The sequence below is a fragment of the Carassius auratus genome, chromosome 3 (genome assembly GCF_003368295.1).
Source record: "Carassius auratus strain Wakin chromosome 3, ASM336829v1, whole genome shotgun sequence".
NCBI lineage: Eukaryota > Metazoa > Chordata > Actinopteri > Cypriniformes > Cyprinidae > Carassius > Carassius auratus.
In genome coordinates, this window is record NC_039245.1 from 24,585,549 (window position 1) to 24,607,430 (window position 21,882).

At 37.6% G+C, this 21,882-nt stretch overlaps 1 protein-coding gene across 1 annotated transcript in view; it reads right to left on the reverse strand.

Moving 5' to 3' along the window:
* The window catches only part of tmem104 (transmembrane protein 104), a 38,783-nt gene that overhangs the window by 9,535 nt on the left and 7,366 nt on the right, over nucleotides 1–21,882 (reverse strand). The window contains exons 7-9 of the mRNA XM_026216262.1: nucleotides 20,074–20,173; nucleotides 19,372–19,468; nucleotides 7,817–7,910 (exon numbers count right to left, since the gene is read on the reverse strand). Coding sequence (XP_026072047.1) covers nucleotides 7,817–7,910; nucleotides 19,372–19,468; nucleotides 20,074–20,173 — 291 coding nt within the window. The remainder of the gene's footprint in view (nucleotides 1–7,816; nucleotides 7,911–19,371; nucleotides 19,469–20,073; nucleotides 20,174–21,882) is intronic.

A 21,882-nucleotide genomic window follows, 5' to 3' on the forward strand; every position in this document is an offset into this window, starting at 1 on the left:
CGCGACGCGCACACGAAAACAGGCGCGTCCACATGGAGTTAAAAACATCTAAACTTTTCAGAATGCCGCAAGCGCACCGTGGGTCATGTGACAAGAACTAACCAATCAGTTTCATCCTTTCCCGTAACAACGTTGAAAGCTCAGCTAAGATGAAGGAACTGCTGACCATATCTGTATATGGATTGCCATTTTGAAATAAATTTAGTAGCAGATCACTGCAAGCGATTTTTAGTGCTGCAAATCCATTTATCCTTTGCTGAAATTTCCGCGTCTTCATGGAGAGAGCACGTCATGGCCGCTTAGCAACGGCAGATATCCCAGGGGCGCAACTGCCCGAGCACTTTGGAAAGGAGAAAGCGGCGCGACTAGCGTTTTCCACGCGTTTTAGGCTCGATATGTGAACGGCCCCTAACGCGTGTTCGAAACCCGCACCAACACTTTATTTTTTTATTTTATCCTTACTTCAGCCGCTACGCTTCAGAGCGCCAGGATGTTTTCCTCTGAGGTGCTTGTGCATCGCAGTTGTGCTGCCGTGGTACACCATTTCGGTTTTTCAAAGCAAACAAATGACCATTTTATTTGGCCTCTGTTTGAAGTATTCCCATACTTTTGATAACAGAGGTCTCTGTTTTTGTGATAGAATATAACTTTCTCCATTCCCAGTATGCCATTACGCGAGATGTAAACAGTGTGACGTGATGACGTCGACGCATCGTTGCAGCACTAGTCCACTGTGTTTTCTGAGGTCCAAGGTCAACACAGCCGTATACCAGGAAGTTTTACAGCACTTGATGCTTTCTGCTGCTGACCAACTTTATGGAGATGCAGATTTCATTTTCCAACAGGACTTGGAACCTGCACACAGTGCCAAAGCTACCAGTACCTGGTTTAAGAACCTTGGTATCCCTGTTCTTAATTGGCAAGCTAACTCACCTGACCTTATTGTGAAGAGGAAGATGCAATATGCCAGAACCAACAATGCAGAAGAGCTGAAGGCCACTATCAGAGCAACCTGGGCTCATAACACCTAAGCAGTGCCACAGAAACTGATCGACTCTATGCCACGCCACATTGCTGCAGTAATTCAGGCAAAAGGAGCCCCAACTAAGTATTGAGTGCTGTACATGCTCATACTTTTCATGTTCATACTCTTCAATTGACCAAGATTTCTGAAAATCCATTCTTTGTATTGGGTTAAGTTATATTCTAATTTTCTGAGATCCTGAATTTGGGATTTTCCTTAGTTGTCATTTATTATCATCAAAATTAAAAGAAATAAACATTTGAAATATATCAGTCTGTGTGTAATGAATGAATATAATATACAAGTTTCACTTTTTAAATGGAATTAGTGAAATCAACTTTTTGATGATATTCTAAATTATATGACCAGCACCTGTACATGCAAGTGTCTTTACATTACATTTACGTTTATGTATTTGGCAGACACTTTTATCCGAAGCAACTTAGTTTGCATTTAATCTATACATTTTTTTTAGTTCCTGCAATCCCTGGGAGCAGAACCCTTTTGAGCAATAGACCCATGACCTTGTTAGCATTCTACTGTTTGAGCTGCAGGAACATATAACATGATGCAAATGATGTCTTCAACCTGAACAACTGATTTTTTTGAGTCCTGAGCACCTTGTTCTAGCGCCATTAACAGCAATACAGTCTCTTAGAAGCGTTCGGAAGCCCACCACAGCAATGCAACACGGAGTCATTAATCTCCAGGGAGTAATCACACGCTCTTTGTCCATTTCTCAACGTTCATACCAAATATGAGTTAAAGTTCATTTCGCTCTCCACGTCAAAAGCTGATAAATGTTCTCTACTTCAGTGCTGAGAGTAGGTGATCCTTCCCATTTAAATTACCCCCGCAATAAAACTACCTTTAAATAATGCATGTGAATACACACAGCTTTGCATACAAGACGCTGTGTCTGTGTTCCTGGTAAACAAGCTGCTTCATGAATTTCATACAAGTGGCAATTGAGAGTCCATGGCTTCTGATACTGCTGAGGTTTTATATCTGCGCACAGACGAGAAACAATACACAGCAAGCAGTATTAAATCTAGAATGAGGCTGCTGTGGTTGTTGAGCTAATAATTGAGCTCTGCCTTTTGTTTTGTAAGGCTGAGCAGACTGACAGTGCTGGCAGTAGATGGCATCGAGCCTAAAGCACAAAGTGGCTCCCATGACGCCAACTGAACCGAACCCTACTTACAACATTTCGTTTGACACAGGAGCAGGCACGGTCTCTCCCTCTATGCATTATGGGTGAATAGAAGCATGGAAGGGACGTGCCTGCTTGTCCTGCTGTCTGCTGTGAGTAATGACTGAGAGGATCATGGGAAAAATCACGAGACTGGAAAGGGCGAATAGAAAGAGGAAAAGTGATGATAGGTGACTGGTCAACCTATTGGCAAACCAGCACGAGAAGTTCATGTCTGGTTCAAATTCAAAAACAGAAGAACGGCTGGACTAATGTGTAGATATGCCATTGTAAATAAATAAAGAGCAAAACTGTGGAAGTATGTTGAGGGCATTTTGGCTTTGGTGTGAAATAACAGCACTGTATTGTTACTTGGTTTGTAAACACACTACATAATGGATGAGAGCCGAGTCAGCCGGTCAAAATAAATTCTAAAAGGATGGCAAGTGCTTAAAAAAAAAAGTGTCTTGTATCAGTCGGAAGGGGTTTATTTTGGGATGATTGCTTGAGCACATTCTCCTTGTTATTACACCACTGACCAAAAAAAAATTAATGGACATGAAATATTGATTTGAGATCGCATTATTGTATTATGTGGGAGTGATACGAGAGACTTGAAACTAGCACTCATATGTTGGAAATGATGTCCACTTTATAGTCAATGCAAATGTTGGTCATTATAAAATCTCTGTGGAAATAATAATACAGACTAATCACATGCTTTATATTAGATTTGGCAACCTGTTTTTCTCCTAAGTGCTTCAATCTATGGTAAGTCTGTGGTAAAGTAGTCATTTTAACTTATAAGTTCCATTAACTAAGATGAGGCTGTTTTTTTAATACTAAATAAAAACTGAGATTGTTCACAGATCACTTTGCGTATTAAAATGTCCAAATGTTAAATGATAGTTATACAAAAAGCAATAAAAACCTTGGCTCTTGTTGGATCACATAAAAAATGCAATCTAAAACTTGGACAAGATTTGAATCTGCTTTATTTTTTTTGTTTTGTTTTGTCTGTGAATCAATTTTGGTCCTGCTTGCAAAATGATTAATAATAACAAAAAAGTATTTCAAAAATAAATACCACTGCAGAATATCTGAATAACTAAACTGATTATTAAAAATGTTTACAATGTAAGGAAAAAAAAAAAAAAACTTAAAGCTTTTGTCTAGACTGTTAACATTTGGCTTTAGTAATCAAACAGTTAAATGGATACAGTCTTATTTATCGGATAGAAAACAATGTGTGCAAATAAAGAATTGTAAGTCACCCTATCTTCAATATACACAGGGTGTTCCTCAGGGATCAATTTTAGGACCTCTGCTATTTTCATTGTATGTGAATAGTTTGCCCAATGTATGCAAAAATGTTGACACGATTATGTATGCTGATGATACGGTGATTTTTACACATGCCAAAAGTGCTGAGGACGCAGCCCATCAGCTTTCTTTCGATTTAGATGATTTGCAAAAATGGCTGAATGATTCATGCTTGTGTCTTTATGTTAAAAAGACTGTATCAATGTTTTTTAGTAAACCTAAAACAACTGTGGCCACAGTAAAAGTTTGCTTGGGTGGACAAGAATTAACTAATGTTGAGGAATTTAGGTATCTGGGAGTTCTGATAGACTCTAAATTATCTTTTAAAAAACATATAAAAAAAGTTGTGAATACTGTAAATTTTAATTTACGTAACTTTAAACAAATTCGTACCTCATTATCGGATACAGCAGCGATTACGTTCTTGCACTCTATGATACTGGCTCATATTGAGTACTGTATCACAAGTTGGTCTTATACAAGTTATGCTGCTATCGGGCCAATTGAGGTATGTTACAAAAGAGCATTGAAAATATTAGATAAGAAACCTTCATCATATCGTCATTGTAATATTTTGCGAATTTCAAATTATTTAAATTGCCTGTTTAATCTATAAAGTTATACATGGTCGGGCGCCTCTACCATTGAGTGATTTCATTAAACAAAAGTCTATCAGTGCTGTCGGGTCTCGAGTGACTAGAGCCAATAAGAGAGGTGACTGTGTCTTGGCGTTTAGGCGGACATCCTTTTCACAGAACGCTCTATCATATCAGGGGGTGAGCTTTTGGAATAGTATCCCTCAGTCAGTGAGGGAAAGCACAAGTTTGCCTATTTTTAGGAATCGTTTAAAAGTATGGTTGAGGAACACACAAATATGTGAGCACGTTTAGTAATCATCAATATATATACTAGATGTAAAATAGAGTTAGTGTTTTGTAAAAATAAAGGGGATAGAACTATCAGTGTGATATGGGTTGTGTAATTGTGTATGGGTTGAGTTAGTGTAGCATGGATATAGTGTATTATGGACATGTATGTTGTGATCACTGTTATTGTACTTGCTTCTCTGTATATAGCTTGTGCATAGTGTTGTCTGTATGTAGTTATGTGTATTTATGTGTAACATCTGTTTGGGGGTCTGCAAATGGAAATTAGCCTTTGGCTATAATCTGGCATATTTACATTTGTGAAAAATGTTCATTAATATGTATTGTCCCTTTTGTCTTTTTTTTCTACAAAAAACAGAATTTGTTTAACAGAATTTGATACTTACAGACCGATTTAGAAACATAAAAGGTGAAAAAAAAGGAATTTTAACATTAATGATATTAATATTTGAATATGTATTAATATGAATAATATAAAATTCATAGTTAAGCTTTAAAACTTACAATTTATACAAGGTCTGGTGATTTTTACTGTGTAACTTTTTTTATAAAATGTGATAAAATACAACAATTCTGAGGACAATTAAAGTTTATACTATGCAAGATATTTCATATTTTTACACAGATTAAAATTTTTACACATCCTTAGATTTTGAAAAGTGAATTGACGACATTTGAATTCTTTAAGGACTTGCAGATATCCTAGTTCTAGATCTGAACGGCTTTAAATAATACTGTAGTGTAGACTAAAAATGAAAAGAATGCTTCATCAAATAATTACTTCAGCTCTCTAGAGATTCAGAATAGAGAAATGAAAAAAACTGCAACAGAGAAAGAGAAGGCCAGCACACATTCAAAAAGATGCAGGGGACACGTGATGTATTTCCACAAAAAGAAAGAAAAAATGCAATACAAAGCAAACAGCGGCCAGCAAGAGCAGTGATGTCTTTCAAGAACAAGTGGAATCATGCATAATACATGCATAATACAGATGACCCCACATTGATTCACACGGCTAATAGAGCAAGAGGACATTCTGGATGAACAGTCTGAGAAATAACAGCACTGCTGTGAACTGCATCACCTGCATTCAGCAGTATACAATATGTTGCTGAAGCAAGCAGGATGAGCTACTTCACCTTATAGTGCCCTTAAACGGGCAGTACATTAAAGCACAGATGGCAAGAAATATGGGCGCATATGCTAATCAACAGATTTCCGTACTCTGTCTATACATTTCTCGATACATAAATTTTGAGTAATTGCTCCACAATGCTGCATAGAATCACTTTCCACCATTCAGCATTACCGAAACCTACACAGCTAGAACAATTGCCTCCATTTTTTGCCTTCTTAATGCCCCTGGAGCTGTTAGGAAATGTATCCACCAGCCAATGACTCTCATTCACATTTAATTTTAAATCAATGAGACGAAGAGAAGAGAAAGGTGAGCAAAAGGGCATATGGTTGTTTCTTTAAAGGTCTATGAGCACTGCGAATGTGCGTGCAAGAATACATGTTCTTTGTCCGTTGTACACATTCATTCACCACTGCGTGCACATGGGAGCAGACGCCACGATTCAGTGCAGATGAGATTTGAGCCGTGGCTGAGGATGGGCGGTTTTATTTTGGGCCTGTCGTCTGGTAAGTGACTGCCCAATCACGCCTGAGACGGCCTGTCTAGCCTGTCAGGCTGAAGTATGAGGGAGACATGGAGCGGGACGCATTTATGATTGACAGACCCTGGCTACACTGCAGAGGAGGGGAACAATGTACTAAGTGTGATGTGTACCTTAAAAGAGGTTTACTCCTGAAGCGTTCATAAGACCAAGTTACTTACAGAAACATTTACAAACCAGCATTACGCAAGTTATTTTGTTCCTAAGGTAAATTTTGAATACTACAGCAGATTTTTTTTAGGCTATGTTTTTTTGCATATTACAATAAAATATATTAAAGCTGCAGTCTGTAGGTTTCGCATCTTTGTCGCCATCTATGTTTGAAAACCTGAAATTGCAGTTCCTAGCGGAATTATATTCCATGTGTGAGTTGTGATCCAGTGCAGGCGAATGTGTAGCTGTCAGTCACCGCGCCGATTTGGATATTCACTCTACTTAGTAATCACAGATTCTAGCCTACATCTTGGAATATGACCCAAATAAGAATTGTCATCTGAGCAAGTAACAAGTCTGCCACGCTTTGTTCTGACCTACTGAGGAAAAAAGCATTACAATAAACTACGCTACCAATGGTAATTTAATAATCGATTAGCTCATACCAAACCCTGCAAATTATTATTATTGTTATACTTTATTCTCAAATTATAAATATTAACAACATCAGCATTGCGTGACTATGAGTATAGTGTGTATTAGCATGTAGATTTCAAATACTGTACAGTCTATCTGTCACATCATTCGAATTTCATATTAAGAAATTTTGTAAACTCAAAAAGCAAACTATGCTCCCAAAAATACATATTGTGTGTAAACCCAGGCTATCTGTAATCAGAAGCACATTTTAAAACTGTATTTAAATTAATTCACATATGTTTCATATAATCTTTCTTGATTACAATCCACCATCAAAATGATTTTTTGACATTTAATTATTCCAGCTGCTGTGGGAATAGGCTATGATTAAATGATCCGCCACCTGCAGGATCCTTACATGCGATAGTCTAGTAGCCGGTTACTACTTCTTTCTGTTTATAGACATGACTTGCTCGAATTTCCAGTGAAAGCTTACCCGAACCACTCAAGTTAGAAAACAGTATTATAAATTAACCGTTGTGAATCAGGCTAAAGTAAGGCGATAGTTTCGAACACTGGCTGGAAATATAATTGCTGTGTGTATGTGTATTCTGGATGCACATATTGGCTGATATTTAATGCGCATGATTTTACGTTGGGTAGCATTTACTACACCGAGCCATTGTTCACTGATAAGCTGTGCCAAATCACGATCATATTTTATATATACGATCATATTATATACACACACACACACACACAGAGTATATATTTATACACTTAATACATTTCACAAACATATACAAATCTAAAATAAATACATTATAAATAAATACATTATAACAGTGTTTCCCACAGTTTTATATACTAAGTGTGGCGGCGCTTCCAAATGATTGAGGCGCTAGGAAAAATCTAAACTTTTCTGATAGATAATTGGTTCCTTTCAAAAACACATTCATATAAAAACACCCGTGCCACGTTTTGACTTTGAAACGTGCACTGCTCATGTTTGTTTCAACGAAATCAAAGCATTTTGGAAAATCTATTTGTGGCAATCAGTGTTGAAATTGTGGCGGGCCGCCACAAATAAACCAATGAATGGGAAACACTGCATAAAATAAAATGGTAAATTACTCACCAATCCATCTCATTAGAGAGGTAAGGATCTGGAGGTATTTGGTCTTCTGTGCATTGAAAAAGGTGAAGGGCCCCAACAACAGTGTGAAGGTAGCCTGAAATGAAGCAACAATACAGAAACAAGTCAATGAAAGCATAAAACGGTTTTAAAAAAATCTATGGTATTTTGGTGGTATTTTGACCTAAATAACTTCCAAACTTGGTTCCTATTTCAGCCATAACTAAAGTGTATGCACAGGGCATTGATGTGAAGAACTTCATGAATGATGGTGGATCCAATTCTATGGCTTTGCGGATAAAGACTCTGATCACGACTCTTATGGCATACACAATTACTTTTTATGTGCCTGTGTGTGCAGGCACAGAGATTCATGACTCACTTCTAATGAACTGCACTGGGTTAAGTGTTGATGCCAGACTCTGATATGCATATTACAGAAATTAGCCTCTCCACAGACAGCGGAAAGAAGAACTGGACTTCCCAGTCCTGGTGTGCATAACCATGAGAGCAAAGCATTTACTCTGAATGTCTCACACAACTACTCACTATTAGATCAGACCTTTTATGTTTTTAAAGATTTTCCCATGGCTGGCCTCTTCTGGTACATTACAGAAGCTGACTCACTATGATGCATATGGGGATTAGGTTTTCAGGCCATCAGCATACAGATATGTTTTCCAACACAGTTGAATAAAAATCTCTCCCTCTTTATTTACAATAAGACCAGGAATGTGAGTTTAAGTAAACAGATTTAATTTTGATGTCCTATTGAATAGGCAGATTAATGGCTAAAAACAGAGTTCAATACACCAGTCTGTTCTACTTAACACACTCCACAATATTGATGGATGTCTCTTATTAAAGAGTGAACTGAAAATCATCATGAAACCATTCATATTTTATCTTGAGAGATGAGGAGTGTCTTGGTTTTTGTATAGTCAGATCGAAGAAGAGTGAGATAACAGTCCATTGTGATGCCTGAATGTCTGTCCTCATAAAAGATCTGTTAGAGGCTGACAAAGGCTAAAACCCTGTTTGGGATAAGGCAAAAGAGCAGAAGGCTCTAAATTCATTTGCTGTTCCCATAAATGGTTATAATGGGACAGGAAACAATATGGCAGAAGTTAAATAGTTACCAGGAAAAGGTTTGGACTCTAGGGTTGTGCCGATAGAAGATAGTATCGTGTATCGACGATAGTCAGAGATATCGACCTAAGCCGATGTCTCTGTCGAAGACGGTATTAGGTTCATTCTCCTATTAATGTATAATAACAATTATCATTTTTATTTGGCGACCTGAACGGTTTATGTGTGTGCAATATTTTAAAAGAGTCTCATGCATGCTTACTGTACAACTCATGTACGCTACCACAATCGTCTTTACCTCGACTGCAGTCTTCATCCATCTAAACTTTACTAGCTTTACTTTACTTATCCAGTCAAGAAAACGTTGTTTGCGTCTGATCTGCCCATAAAGCAGTGAGATTTGTTGACAATCCGTTGAGTCTGTACTTCACACAACGTGTGTGATGTGTGAAGGCCATCGCTCTTTATAGACGATCAGAATATGACAGAGCTTGTGTGTTAAATCCAAATACACTGGAATAATTCACTGAAAAAGCAATGCGAGTCTTTGTTCTCTCTGCAATCTTTGATCTAATCAGCCTGGTTCCCTTTATATTACAGCTGTTTTGGATGGATTGTTTGAAAGCATTCGCTTACTGGATCATTGGACTGAAAACTTCTTACATACATACATACATACACACACACACAAACTATTTGTTTCGATTAACGTAATGAATAGTTAAATAATGAAAAGTTGCCATAACCAAGTCATTATTTACATGAAGGATATAAAAGTCACATCAGAGCAGCCATTAAAGTGAATAATACAAGAAATAAGCATCTCCATTTCATCACCTTGATGAAATCCCATAATGCATTGTTGTCAGCATGAGTGCCCCCCAGCATCACTCCCACCACACAAAAATATACACCCCCTCCCCCCACACACACACATTTGATGATGGTCGGAAACAACCATAACCATGAGTCCTAACCATCTATTCCTGAGGTGAACTCCTACATCCCAGAAAGACCATAAAATACCAAATGCAATCTCATGTCAAAACAAAATAAAACTGAAACCATAAACCCAGTAAAACAGCTCAGTTTTTTTTATGGGAGGCAATGTCTAAGCTAACCAATCTCAGCTCTGATGGCCAGCCTGCTGTAGGTCCTCATCTGAAGCCTGACTTACAACATATGCCGCAGTTTCCGATTTGAAAAGGGACGCTGGCAGAAAGGTTGGAAACTTGACAGGAGCTCGTCCACATATGCCAGGAGGGCAGAGCGATAGTAACGGATTTCCATTCCCTGTCCCATTCCACGAGTGTTGCTGGTGCTGATAGTAAAATTGTGCAACATTGGCACGCTGGTGCACAACGCATGCCAGGAAAGGACAACAGGAAGGAAGTTTGGCAATGGATAGGAGTGAGGGGAGAATTGGAGGGACAGAGCCAGGCAGAGAGTGCACCAGGGGAAGGAGAAAGAGAGAGAGTCGCGGGGTGCTTGGTGACTCAGACATGACACCACACAAATAGAGACACGGTGACAAACTGTACTTGTTATCAGAACACAGAGCTCATTAACACTCTAATAGGGTAAAATGGCCAAGCATGAAACTCAAGCCACGGTAGTGTTAGCGCTGTTTGCTAAGTCAAGAATCTCCAATACTGCCGTTTACGATTGGGGTTAAAGTCTTGAGAATCTTTAGCCTGAGATTTTATAATCAATGGCTTGATTTAAAATCAAAATCATGGCAACAGGGTTGATAAAAAATAAGACTGACCCCTTCTGACCAAAATGAATAAAATAATAACGTATAATAATTGTAAATGTAAAGTAACATGTAACGATTGGCCTTATCAGTAGATGTTACATAAAAATAAAACTGTAAACATTGTAAAATAACATAAAAAATGCTATAAAAATAAGTAACATATAATGACAACAAAAGCAATAATAAATGTAATATTTATTTTATAATGTTTTCAGATAAAACCAAGATCATTCAACCATATTTAAAACTGTAATAACTAGAATCAGGTAAGTATTACAAGCAGATGTCTAAAGAAATAATGTGCTAAGAAAACGGTGGCTGTTATTACATATCAGTGTTTTGGGAGTGGGGGGGGCTGTATACTGTAAATCATTTTTTTATATCTTCCTCCAAAAGGCAATATGCACATTTAATGTTGTTCTTAATATATTTTATCTCTCTCAATAAACATCTTGTTGTGGGGTAAACACCGAGTCAATTTCCATGCTAATTTGGTCCTTTGGTCCACTGGAGCATTCTGACCGATTTGGGTATCTTCTTTTGGGTGACTAATGTTCCTAAAGCAATATCAGATAACAAATTCAGCAATACTGAGCTCATCTAAACTCAACACTCAACTGAAATGAGGTAAGCCAAAAAAACTAAATGAGAAAATGCAAAGGTGAATAGCTCGACGGAAAAGCAGGACTTGACTTATGACATCAATATGAGTGAAATGAAACCAACAGCGGATGACCGTTATTTGGCACCAGGGGCATGGCACAAGACGTCAAATTCAGGGAAACAAATATCTGAGCAAGTGTGATATTAGCATTATAACTTGAGTTTCCTGTTTGGAAAAACTCTTTTTGTAAAACTTGTGAGCTGACACCCTTACATGTACTGAACAAGGTGGTTTTCTTCCTGATCACTGCCCTAACTTCAGATGTACCAAGTGTGGATGCTCTAGTGGGCATTTGTGGTTAGACTCTGGGAAGGCTTGTGTGGCGGCACAGAATGCAGGATTATAACTCGACTGATAGCAACATGCAAAACAGGGATTATATTTCCAATCCCCACAGTGTCAAGATCCCAGTGGCATTCGTCTCCACTGCTAATCTTTGTTAGACATTCTAGACAGGATCAACAAATGGAAAGCAGATGCACTGTTTCAACATCAGCTAACAGAACAGACTAGAGAATAGTATTTAATTCACATTTAAAACACAGGCATCTAAAACAAACTTTATTATTGATTACAATAATAAAACATATGCATAGAAGAATGTAGAGGAGAACATTAAACTAGAACACTTCTTATATGCTACATTACCTGAACTTCCCACAAACATCTAACTTTAGAGTCTTGTAGAGGACCTCAATGTTACAGCCATCAGTTATAAAACGCACATTAGGCAGAATAAACCAGCTATGAAGCCAGTGTAAAAACTGTGAGCCAATAATGACTCCTTAATTGAGCATTTTCAGCCCATTGTATGTGTCGGGCATCATTAACCTCCAAAATGAGCTGCAGTAAACCATCACAATTAAGAGCTCAGTTAATGAATAAATGGATGTGCAACAAATGCATAAAAGGAAGCAATCTCAAAATTGTTGTGCAACTGGAGCTTGACCCATCCTTCAACAAGAGCAGTAGTTAAGGCTTTATTTTTGTTTAGGGTCAGTATGTTGGCATAAACTGAATATTGGATTTATACATAATACAACTTCATGATAGACAAATTATAATAATAACAGATGAAATCTCTCAATGATGTGCAGTGAAACAAGCTTAAATGATCATTCCAAAGACACTCATGTAATGATCTGAAATTATATCATACATGAACTTCTACAAATTTAGCACAGATCAGAAACTTTCAGGCATCAGACCCATGGTGCAGGGGGGCGAGATCCTCAAATCTCATAAGTGGATGACGGTTCAAGTTCTGGCTCATTCAGTCTCTCCCCAATCATTTTGGACGATCCAATAAACTATCCTTGCAAACATATAAAAAGCAGCAAATATGCCCAGAACTCCAGGAAAGCCGAAAGCTGTCGAAAGACATTTTTCTGCATATTGCTCTTTACACTCACAGAAAGCATGAATATTTGTTTGTCCCAGGAGATTTCCATATTAAGATTAAAATCAATGCTGTATTCTGTATTCTGATTCTTTGTTGAGTTCATTGGTTTTCTCTGCTTGAATCTGACAGTAGGAAAGGCCAAAAGACCAATGACTTTTCTTTGTCTTTGAAATATTTTGATTTTTGGTCTCTCTCCATCCATAACCTTACCCAACTCCCCACATTATCTTTTCCTGGCACATTTCAATTCATACGGTTCTTAGTAGCGATACATTTACTTAAGTACAATTTCTAAGTACTCTTTCCAGCACTATTCATATCACACAATCTGTATTTCTAATGGTCACAGGAATTATAAATCACAAGAGAAGAGCTTGACGTGAGTCGGTGGTGTTCATTAAGGCTGGACGGTTACATTACTCCACTATTCATGGGTCAACAGCTCTCTCCCAAAGGCCAAATAAAAAAACTCTGTATATTTTTAAAAAAGAAACCATTCGTCCGTTTTGAGCCATTTACAGCATGATTACTCTGGCAACTGTGGTGTGTGTCAAAACCGAAACCTTTCTATAACAGCGGAGCCACTGAGGAGCAGGTCTAATTCTCATGACTTTGTAATACTCTGTCAAGTTCACAATAGCACTTCTCTTATTCTCTTGTAACCAGTTCCAGTTCAACGGAAGCTAAATAGAGTTTTTTCAAGATTGGGGCTGACATGACTTTTCACGCCACGTCACCATGTTAAGACCCCTGGAGGAAGTGGGGGGTACGTGCCTTGATCAAGGGGACATTTTAATATGCAACCTGTCGGTTAGAAACCTAGATATGCGACAACTAAACTTAACCAATTTAAACCAAATTAAAGAAAAAAAGGAAAAAGGAAAAGTAACCTGAAAGGCAATGGGAAAGAAAAGGAAAGGAAAAAAGAAAAGTGAAACAGTAAAAAAGAGAAAATGAATAGAGAAGAACATCAAAAGAGAAGAAAAGGAAATAATAAAATAAAGGGCAAAGATAAAAAAGGGAAAGACAATGTTAGGTTTGTGGGAAAAAAGTCATGAAAGCCACACTATTAGTTAGAACTCTAAAACATTTATAACATTTGTTTCTCATACTCTTTAAAGCCCTACAACAGATTATGACAGAATAGACCATGTTTCCACCCACAAATTTTTGGGAAAAAAAAAAAATATTTAAAACAAACAAACATTATGAATTTCATGAATTATTCATGAATTATTTCATGAAAAGACATGCACAATAACTACAAATAAATATAACACCAGATAATTATTATATCAACTACATTTGCCAAAGAAAAAGGAGGAAATCGGTTTCAGTCTGCACTAAATTTGTGGAAGGTATGACAAACTTGAATTTATATATATATATATATATATATATATATATATATATATATAGAAATTGTATTCAGAACTGGCAACAGAGAGGGAAGAGTCTGTGATTTTCATTTTATTTTAATCTAATGTAAATTTCTTTTTAAAAAATATAATTCAAACCTTCCCAATACTCTAAAGCAGTCAGGGACTTAATTATATTTTTAAAAGAAAATGTCAGGTCAGTCCTGGAGACTATTAGAGAAGTAATAATAATAATAATAATAATAATAATAAAGGACAATATCCACAAAGTAAAGCTCACTTAAAAAAAATAAATAAAAATAACCAACCAAAATTACTACAAATACATTTATAATCTAAAACGCTCTTAAACAACAGTCAGGCACCAAACATGACGTATGAAGGTCAAACAAGTAGTTTGTGTGTTCAAGGTGACATACAGAAGGATGTTTTAATAATGAGACATCGGTTGTGCTTGAGGATTTCATTTCATGGAAATCACGTCCAGCTTCGTCCTGACACCCACCGAGGAGGACCATTACATCACTCCGCCATGTCCTTGGACCAGATAACCAGCTTTTCCAACCCAAGAACAATATCGTACCCAGCAGGAAACTCCCGGTGAACACACAAGCTGTTCAGTGGACTGAAGTTAAGCATGCAGAAATGGACTAATGGGAAATTAAGTAATTGTAATAACAGGCTACAGAAGAAAATCCAGAAGAAGACATGAATGATCACTAGACCCAAACTTTGAATGAAATGTTGGAGGTTGCAGGACGCTCTGGCTCACTTACTAATAAAAATCTCTATGATATTTCAGGCTCTTCAGTGTAAATCTATGGGATTTTTATTTTAACACAGCTAATAACAAAACGAGACACACTAAAACATAGGGCGACAGCTGTGGGATCCTAAACAGCATTTGGGACCAGAGCTGTCGCGGTGACATCAACTACACCAATGTTTACAGCATTGTGTGACAGACTCATCCTTGCATATCCTACAGAAGATATAAAGAGCTGTCAAGTTCGCTACAGACGTGGTATATCATGATCTTAACCCAAGGCTGAGTTTGTTTTATCTGCATTTACTTCCCTGTAAGTTTGCCTGCCACATCTTTTCACTGTCCTCTCAAGACAACTCCTGCCTAGTTTAGCAAGAACCAGCAGAGTGAGTGTGGGTCAGCCAGTGTTTGCACTGGCACGATGCTCCCACTGTGGATTAGAGAGAGGACTCTTCCCCTGGTGGGCCACTGCTCAAGCTCCTCGGCCTGCTGTGCTAATATCCACCAAACCATCTGCGTCGTCTTATTCCTGCAGAGCCATCTACACTAAGAGCTTTCTCCAAGAGAGCTGCAAAACCCAAATCTACAGCTGACAACCGGAGTTCTCAAAGCTTTACAATATTGCTGCAGAAGTCAAATTAACCAACTTTGTTTAGGACTGTTTGTGATCATCCTTTGTGTCACAAGTTGTATGAAAACACCATAAAATATGATTAAGGTCACTTGACTGTGACTTTGTTTGTGCCACAAGAATCTGCTGGTTTGTAGTGATCAGTGAGACATTGAGAAATGAGTAAGCTCAAGATCAAGATGGTTAAGGAAATGAGTTCATTTAACAAGGCCCCATAGAAAAAAGGTGTTCATGTACAGCCATTAATCCAGCTTCCCCTTCAGAATAATTACCAGCCCAATGAGCAAAAGGAGGACACCTTCCTGTCCTTGATATAATTTAAAGCCTCGCTCCACATTATCCCTTCCATACATAAGCAGATGCACAGAAGGCTCTCAAATACATTCCTTGTCTCGAACTCCAGTATATCTTTAAAATTTTCGAGTGCTTGTATGACAACGTTTCGGTCAAAAGATGCGTGTTAGTTCCTTGTGATCAGATGACATTAAAGCCTGAACAGATAGTTTAGTTCTTTAAAAAGCTCTTTAAAGTGGACACTGAAGTGAATCGACAGCAGATGAAGTCTCAGTCTACTGATCTTCTTAACAGTTTGCAGTGAACATGACACAGTGTGGACCTTTACTGCTGATCAAAGCTAAGCAAAGACAGGCCTTTCTGACTTTACAGGCAACAAAAACATTCAGCCTTAGCCATAGCAGTTTCAGACAACCCCAATGGATCTACCCAAGTCCTTCACAATTGACAAAACTGCTTCATTAAGGGTAGAGAAATGACTAATATTTTGCTTTGAAATGCCGTTTTGTGCCCTTGTACCACAGCCCTGATATTTTCAGAGGTTTGTGGGTCATCCGTCTCGGTCTTTAAAAATATAGCATTGCTTAGGGACAGCTGTTGAGCCAGAGCTCAAAAATAGCTCTTTGTTTGCAGTGCCGCTAGAACGGCAAGTGCTGCAATAGTTTCATTTATTATAATGATAGGATAAAAGAGTGACTGGCTGCAGTGATCTACTTAACGCTTAAAAGAGAGAAAAGAGATGAGAAGAGAACAAAAATTAATTAAGCACACGATGTTACATGCACACGGTTTATTATGAAAACTGATGTGCAATGAGTCAGAAAACATGGAGTGAAAAATACTAATTACATATCCGCCCCAGATCCTATTGTGTACAATTATTATTTCAGTAAAAATATTTATATAATAAGCCCTGAATTTATTATTATTATATTAGCAATCTTACTTTTATTTATATTTTAATTTAAATATATACATTACATATGGCTGGCAAATGTACTTTTATTTACATGTTAATATAAAACTATTAAAATATAAATAAAAGTATATAAAAGGTCATTTCAGAGATCATTAAATGTTTCTCTTCATACAAAATGACTTCTGTTACTTATGAAACAAATCAGTGAAGGCATGGAAAAAATATGATATATCAGTTAAACCATAGTCTGACATGTCATGACCAAATCAAGTCCTGATGGATGAAGTCCCTTCCAATATTAATTTCCAATGAATAAATTATTCAGAAGTAGGTTAAATCAGGTCACATAAAAAGCACAGAGACATTTTTAGTGTTATACTTTATATTCAATACTATATATTATACTAAAACAGACATATTCCTCAAACATTTTTTTAATGTGGAACACAAAATATTTGCAATGACATGAGGGTGAGTAAATTATAAAATTTTAATTTTTACGTGAAAGCATTTTGGAGTTTGTTGAAAGAGGTAAATTTGCTTGGCATTGTGTTTTAAAAAGCACGATCTTAAACCAGAAACTGTCCAATTTTATGGCACCAATCACAGCTGGTTCCATTAGCATCCATTAAACCTGTTAAAGCACCACTAATTTAAAAATCAAATAAAAACCAAAGACAACCAAGTCATCCATCCCTACTATAAATGTCAGAATAAAGACACTGATGTGATGCTTTGCTGAGGCAGGAAGTTTTACACAATGTACGTTTGTGTTGTATTTGGCGTGAAAGGCTGTTAAGCAGTACAAAGCAGAACAGCAGCTATAAAGGCCTTTGCTGAGACACGCAGTTTGAGAGTCTTTAGTCCAGTACACTCCATTCCTACGCCGCATTCCTCTAAAGAAAGACATCCATAACATCCCTCTTTGTGTGTCACAGGTAGAGAAAGAACCGTGTCACGGTCTGCCACCCACTCAGGGATTATAGTGAGGCAAGGTGTTATGTGAAGGCATAATATCCCTCTTAAATCTTTCCTTTTTTCTTTTCAAAAGCTTATGCCATGAGGCTGCACTAATGTGTCAAACATCAATCCTGCTGGCCACGAGGGGATACAACTGACCATCGCTCTTAAATATTCTCAGGCAGGCCACGTACAGCTTCAATTCGAAGTCAAAACACAGGAAAAAACTAACACCTATAGCTGTAGGGTCATAATTCACTATTTTTTTAAAGGCAGGTTTTAAAAAGTAAGATCATCTAGGAATGTATTAAAACATGTTAAAAGGGCATATGGGCACTTAGACACAGTTCAATAATCTGGAATATTGTCATGAATGCATTTCTGAAGATTGAAGATATAATAACAGGTGAAACTGGTAGATCTCCTTATTTTCCTCACATCATGGCGCCTGTAATAGCTTTGTGCTACGTCTCAGCAGCAGTTTTCTTAATCGGATGGGAGATAGATTTGAGTGATCAGCACTGATCTAAGTAACTCTGGTTAGACTCTGACTAACTTGCTTTGAAAGAAATGTACAGTGTCAGTGAGGAACTGCTAATTAACAACATGATTAAAAAGTGATAAACTGACATAAGTTAAGTGTTCGACAAGCTCAGGTATAAGACAAACCTGAAAACTAAGTGGATGGTGGATTTGTGTAAATGTCAGTCATATATAACTTTTTTTATATTACAATTGCAAGAATAAGATTTTTATTTTTGTATTGCTTTTATTTCTGTATTGCATCCTGTGGCACAGATTTCCCTGGTCTGATAAAGCTCATAAAGTTGGTGGCTCAGACAGTTGGGCCCTATGGACATTCCCCAAACTCAAAATTGGTCAGTTTTCCTCTATCACCACAACAGAGACAGTCGGAGATGAAGGTGAGAGGAACAAAACCGCCGCAGTGACACTCGATTCATAAGCTGGGAGGATTAATCTTTCATCAAAAAACAAAAAAAAGATGATGATTTATTTAAAGGCATGTCCAGAAGGAAATTGAAAGATGGCCTTCTAGTCTAGAGTTTGGGAACAGAAAATGTGGGTTATGTCTCCTAGCATCCTAAATGCCTGCATGCAGAAATAATCTAATAATCTAAACTCAATTACAACCGATACACAACATAAAAAGTCACGGCACGTGACCTCATATTAAAACTCAACACGAGATGCCAAACCAAGCACGAAGGGGAAAAAGCTGCTTATCTTTAAAGCAAGCACATATTGGCACATATTCTAAAATCAGCATAATTTCCTGTGGTTAACATGCAGAAAGAGGCTTATCCATGCAAACTTAAAACAATGCTTTTTATTGGCAGACGTGACAGCCACTTCTCTCATTTCTAGTGATGAAGGAGAAGAGTGGAATGAATGAATGAGCACATCAATCACTGTTGCGATGCTAAAGCCAAGGAGGAAATCACAGCGGTGTCTTTTGCTGTAGCTCTACGTGAATTTCAAGGGCACTCAAGAGCCTCCTGGTACACGTCAGGCAAGGAGTCCACAGAGATTGCGCAGAAGTATTAAGTGTCTCGTCTGTCTTTCTTACCTTCAGCCTTCAGCCGGTGTGAGTCCAGCACCCTGCCGAGACATAAGTGCTGCCAACGAGGTGCTTGTGTTTGTCTGTGTGTCTGTAACCGGCACTGCTGCACTCACCAGAAACACTCTGTAGGCGTCCTTGCGACTTACAGGGCCCCAGCAGGAATCGGTGTCGTTGTATTTCACACTCCCAGCACTGCACGAGTGATTCCCACTGCGAGAACGTAAACAATTAGACACTTCTGACCTCTTAAAAATCGATTTCAGGCATTAATAAAGTATTATAAAGTATATATATAAACACCCTTGAACCAGGAAAACTAAAAGACAGATTCAAACTGTAAAGGCCTACTGTATTGAATAAATGCTAGTGTCTGTGGATTCAGGACAGACCGAAAAAACAGCTAGAAATTTGTTCTTGTGAGTAGACTCATTTTTTTTATGCTTTACTACTGTGAACCAATGCAAAATTGGTTGAATTTCTTAATCCTGTAGAGCCTGGCATATGAAATAATCATTTTCTCAATGCATTTATTGACCTTCCTCCAAAATGTGTTTTGTTGAAGACCATATTGATGATACATTAGGCTTTTATTGCTCATATATAAATATAGGAACATTTCTCACACTTGAGAAAAAAAAAAAAACAGAGCAAAAATAGCATTTAGGTGCAGATGTTGTTATCTATATGAAACTCTGAATATATTTGCAATGTAAATGAGATCGCATATGACTCTACATATGTCTAATATGATATTTTAAAGCTGTACAAACCACTGAGATAAAATAGCAGACGGGTTCAATGAAAGATGACCTTACCATGCAACCTCCATCAATGACACCGGTACAGCAGCAGCATAAATGGCCAGGTCTCCATACAGGTACACGATGAGACAGATGTAGAACATGTTGACGCCAACTGCGAAAGAAGCATCAGCTAAAGATTCATGGCTTTACATAAAGCATCACTTCAAACACAAACATGAGAACATGAAGATGGGTGGCATCAATCCCTGGGAGATTGCTCTGATGTTGTTCCTCCCCAACACTCCTTACTCACTAAACACATGGAGCCACATAACAGCTGTATAAATCACCCTAATTAAAAAAGCAAGCACTTCATTACGAAATTCCCCCCTGCTCTTCTCTTCATTAACCCCACACTCCTCTTCACCTGTTCCTCCATCCATCCATCACTCAGTCCCTGCCAGTTGGAGATGAGATGGAGAGCATTCAAGAGGAAACACACGGGCTTGCCATGCCACACATTCATCATCACCGAAGCTCCTACGAGGATCTTGAACGGTCCAACAAGCTCATTAAATGTTACATGCATGTTACTTTAAATACTGAAATATTGAGGTTAATTGAGAATATAATTTTTTAAACCAGTTCCAGTTCATTTTGCAAAGATGAGTGTTAAAAACCTGGCAGAAAACATGAGGAATTATGAACACCAAGTCAGGTGAAGTGCTTATTTTACAATTTATAAAAGAGAAAAAGTGATTCTGTTACTATAAGTATAGAAATATTGAGGTTTCTATATTATTTTTTGAGCAATTTCTCAGAATTAAAATCCAAACTTCTTGCTTTGTGAAGCATATGTACATTTAAATGTAATAAAGAGATGCAATGATAAATAAAATTAGCTAACAATTATTTTCATGTTATGGCTGACAACCGACGAATGGCATATATATTATAATTCTACACTATTCTTTTAAATACATTTAAATTCAAACACAAAAAAAAAAAATGGAAAAAGTTATCATGCGCCAAATGAAATAAATATGGCTCAGGTTCTTCCTTCAACTCAAGTCTATGGGATTTTGTTCTAGCTCTATCCACCTGCTGAAAATCCTAAGTCTAATCTCTTTGAAAAGTTGCAGCACATTTCTTCTTCATGAGATGCATGATTTAAGGCATCAATCATGCGTGTAGCATAAACAGTGCAAGACAATTTATGCACCAGATTTAATAAGTTATGGTTTAGGGGTTTTGATTGAAAAAATCCCCATCGTGTGCCAAAAGTAATACTCTTAGCAAGCACACCTAAAAACAAAATCAATCATGAACTAATCTATCTCCTCAGTGACATTATGCGAAGCTGACTTCTAATCGACCCGTCAGTGGGAAGGTTACAGTCACTGTGAACACCCCTGATTAACCAGGAAGAAATCTGTGCAATGATAAAACGCCGAAAGCCAGGATTCCTCTTAGTAATTTCAGACCAGAGTGGACTCACACCAACCAAAATAGTCCCTGATTGTGTTTTCTCTAGAAACAACCTCCCACCTGCCTCAACAATCATAAAGTCCATTCAACATTCAAACTACTGTTGATTTCGGTGGTTTCTTGCCTCTGAATGGCAGCTCATCGATTGATCACCCCATTACAAAGGTTGCATTTAGCAATTGCACTAGCATTAAAAAGACAGCATGTCCTTTTCACTAACTAAACTAATCTCCTTGACTGTGAGTTACGCTTCCATTTAATGCATTCCTGATCAGAGTCTGCTATCCTGCTCGGGTAGTCATTTGCTTCTCCCAAGTGCTCCTCCAAAGAGGACACATAACTCCATTCTGCGCTGGGAAAGGTCAGGGCGGAGCGAGCGATTTTAACACATTA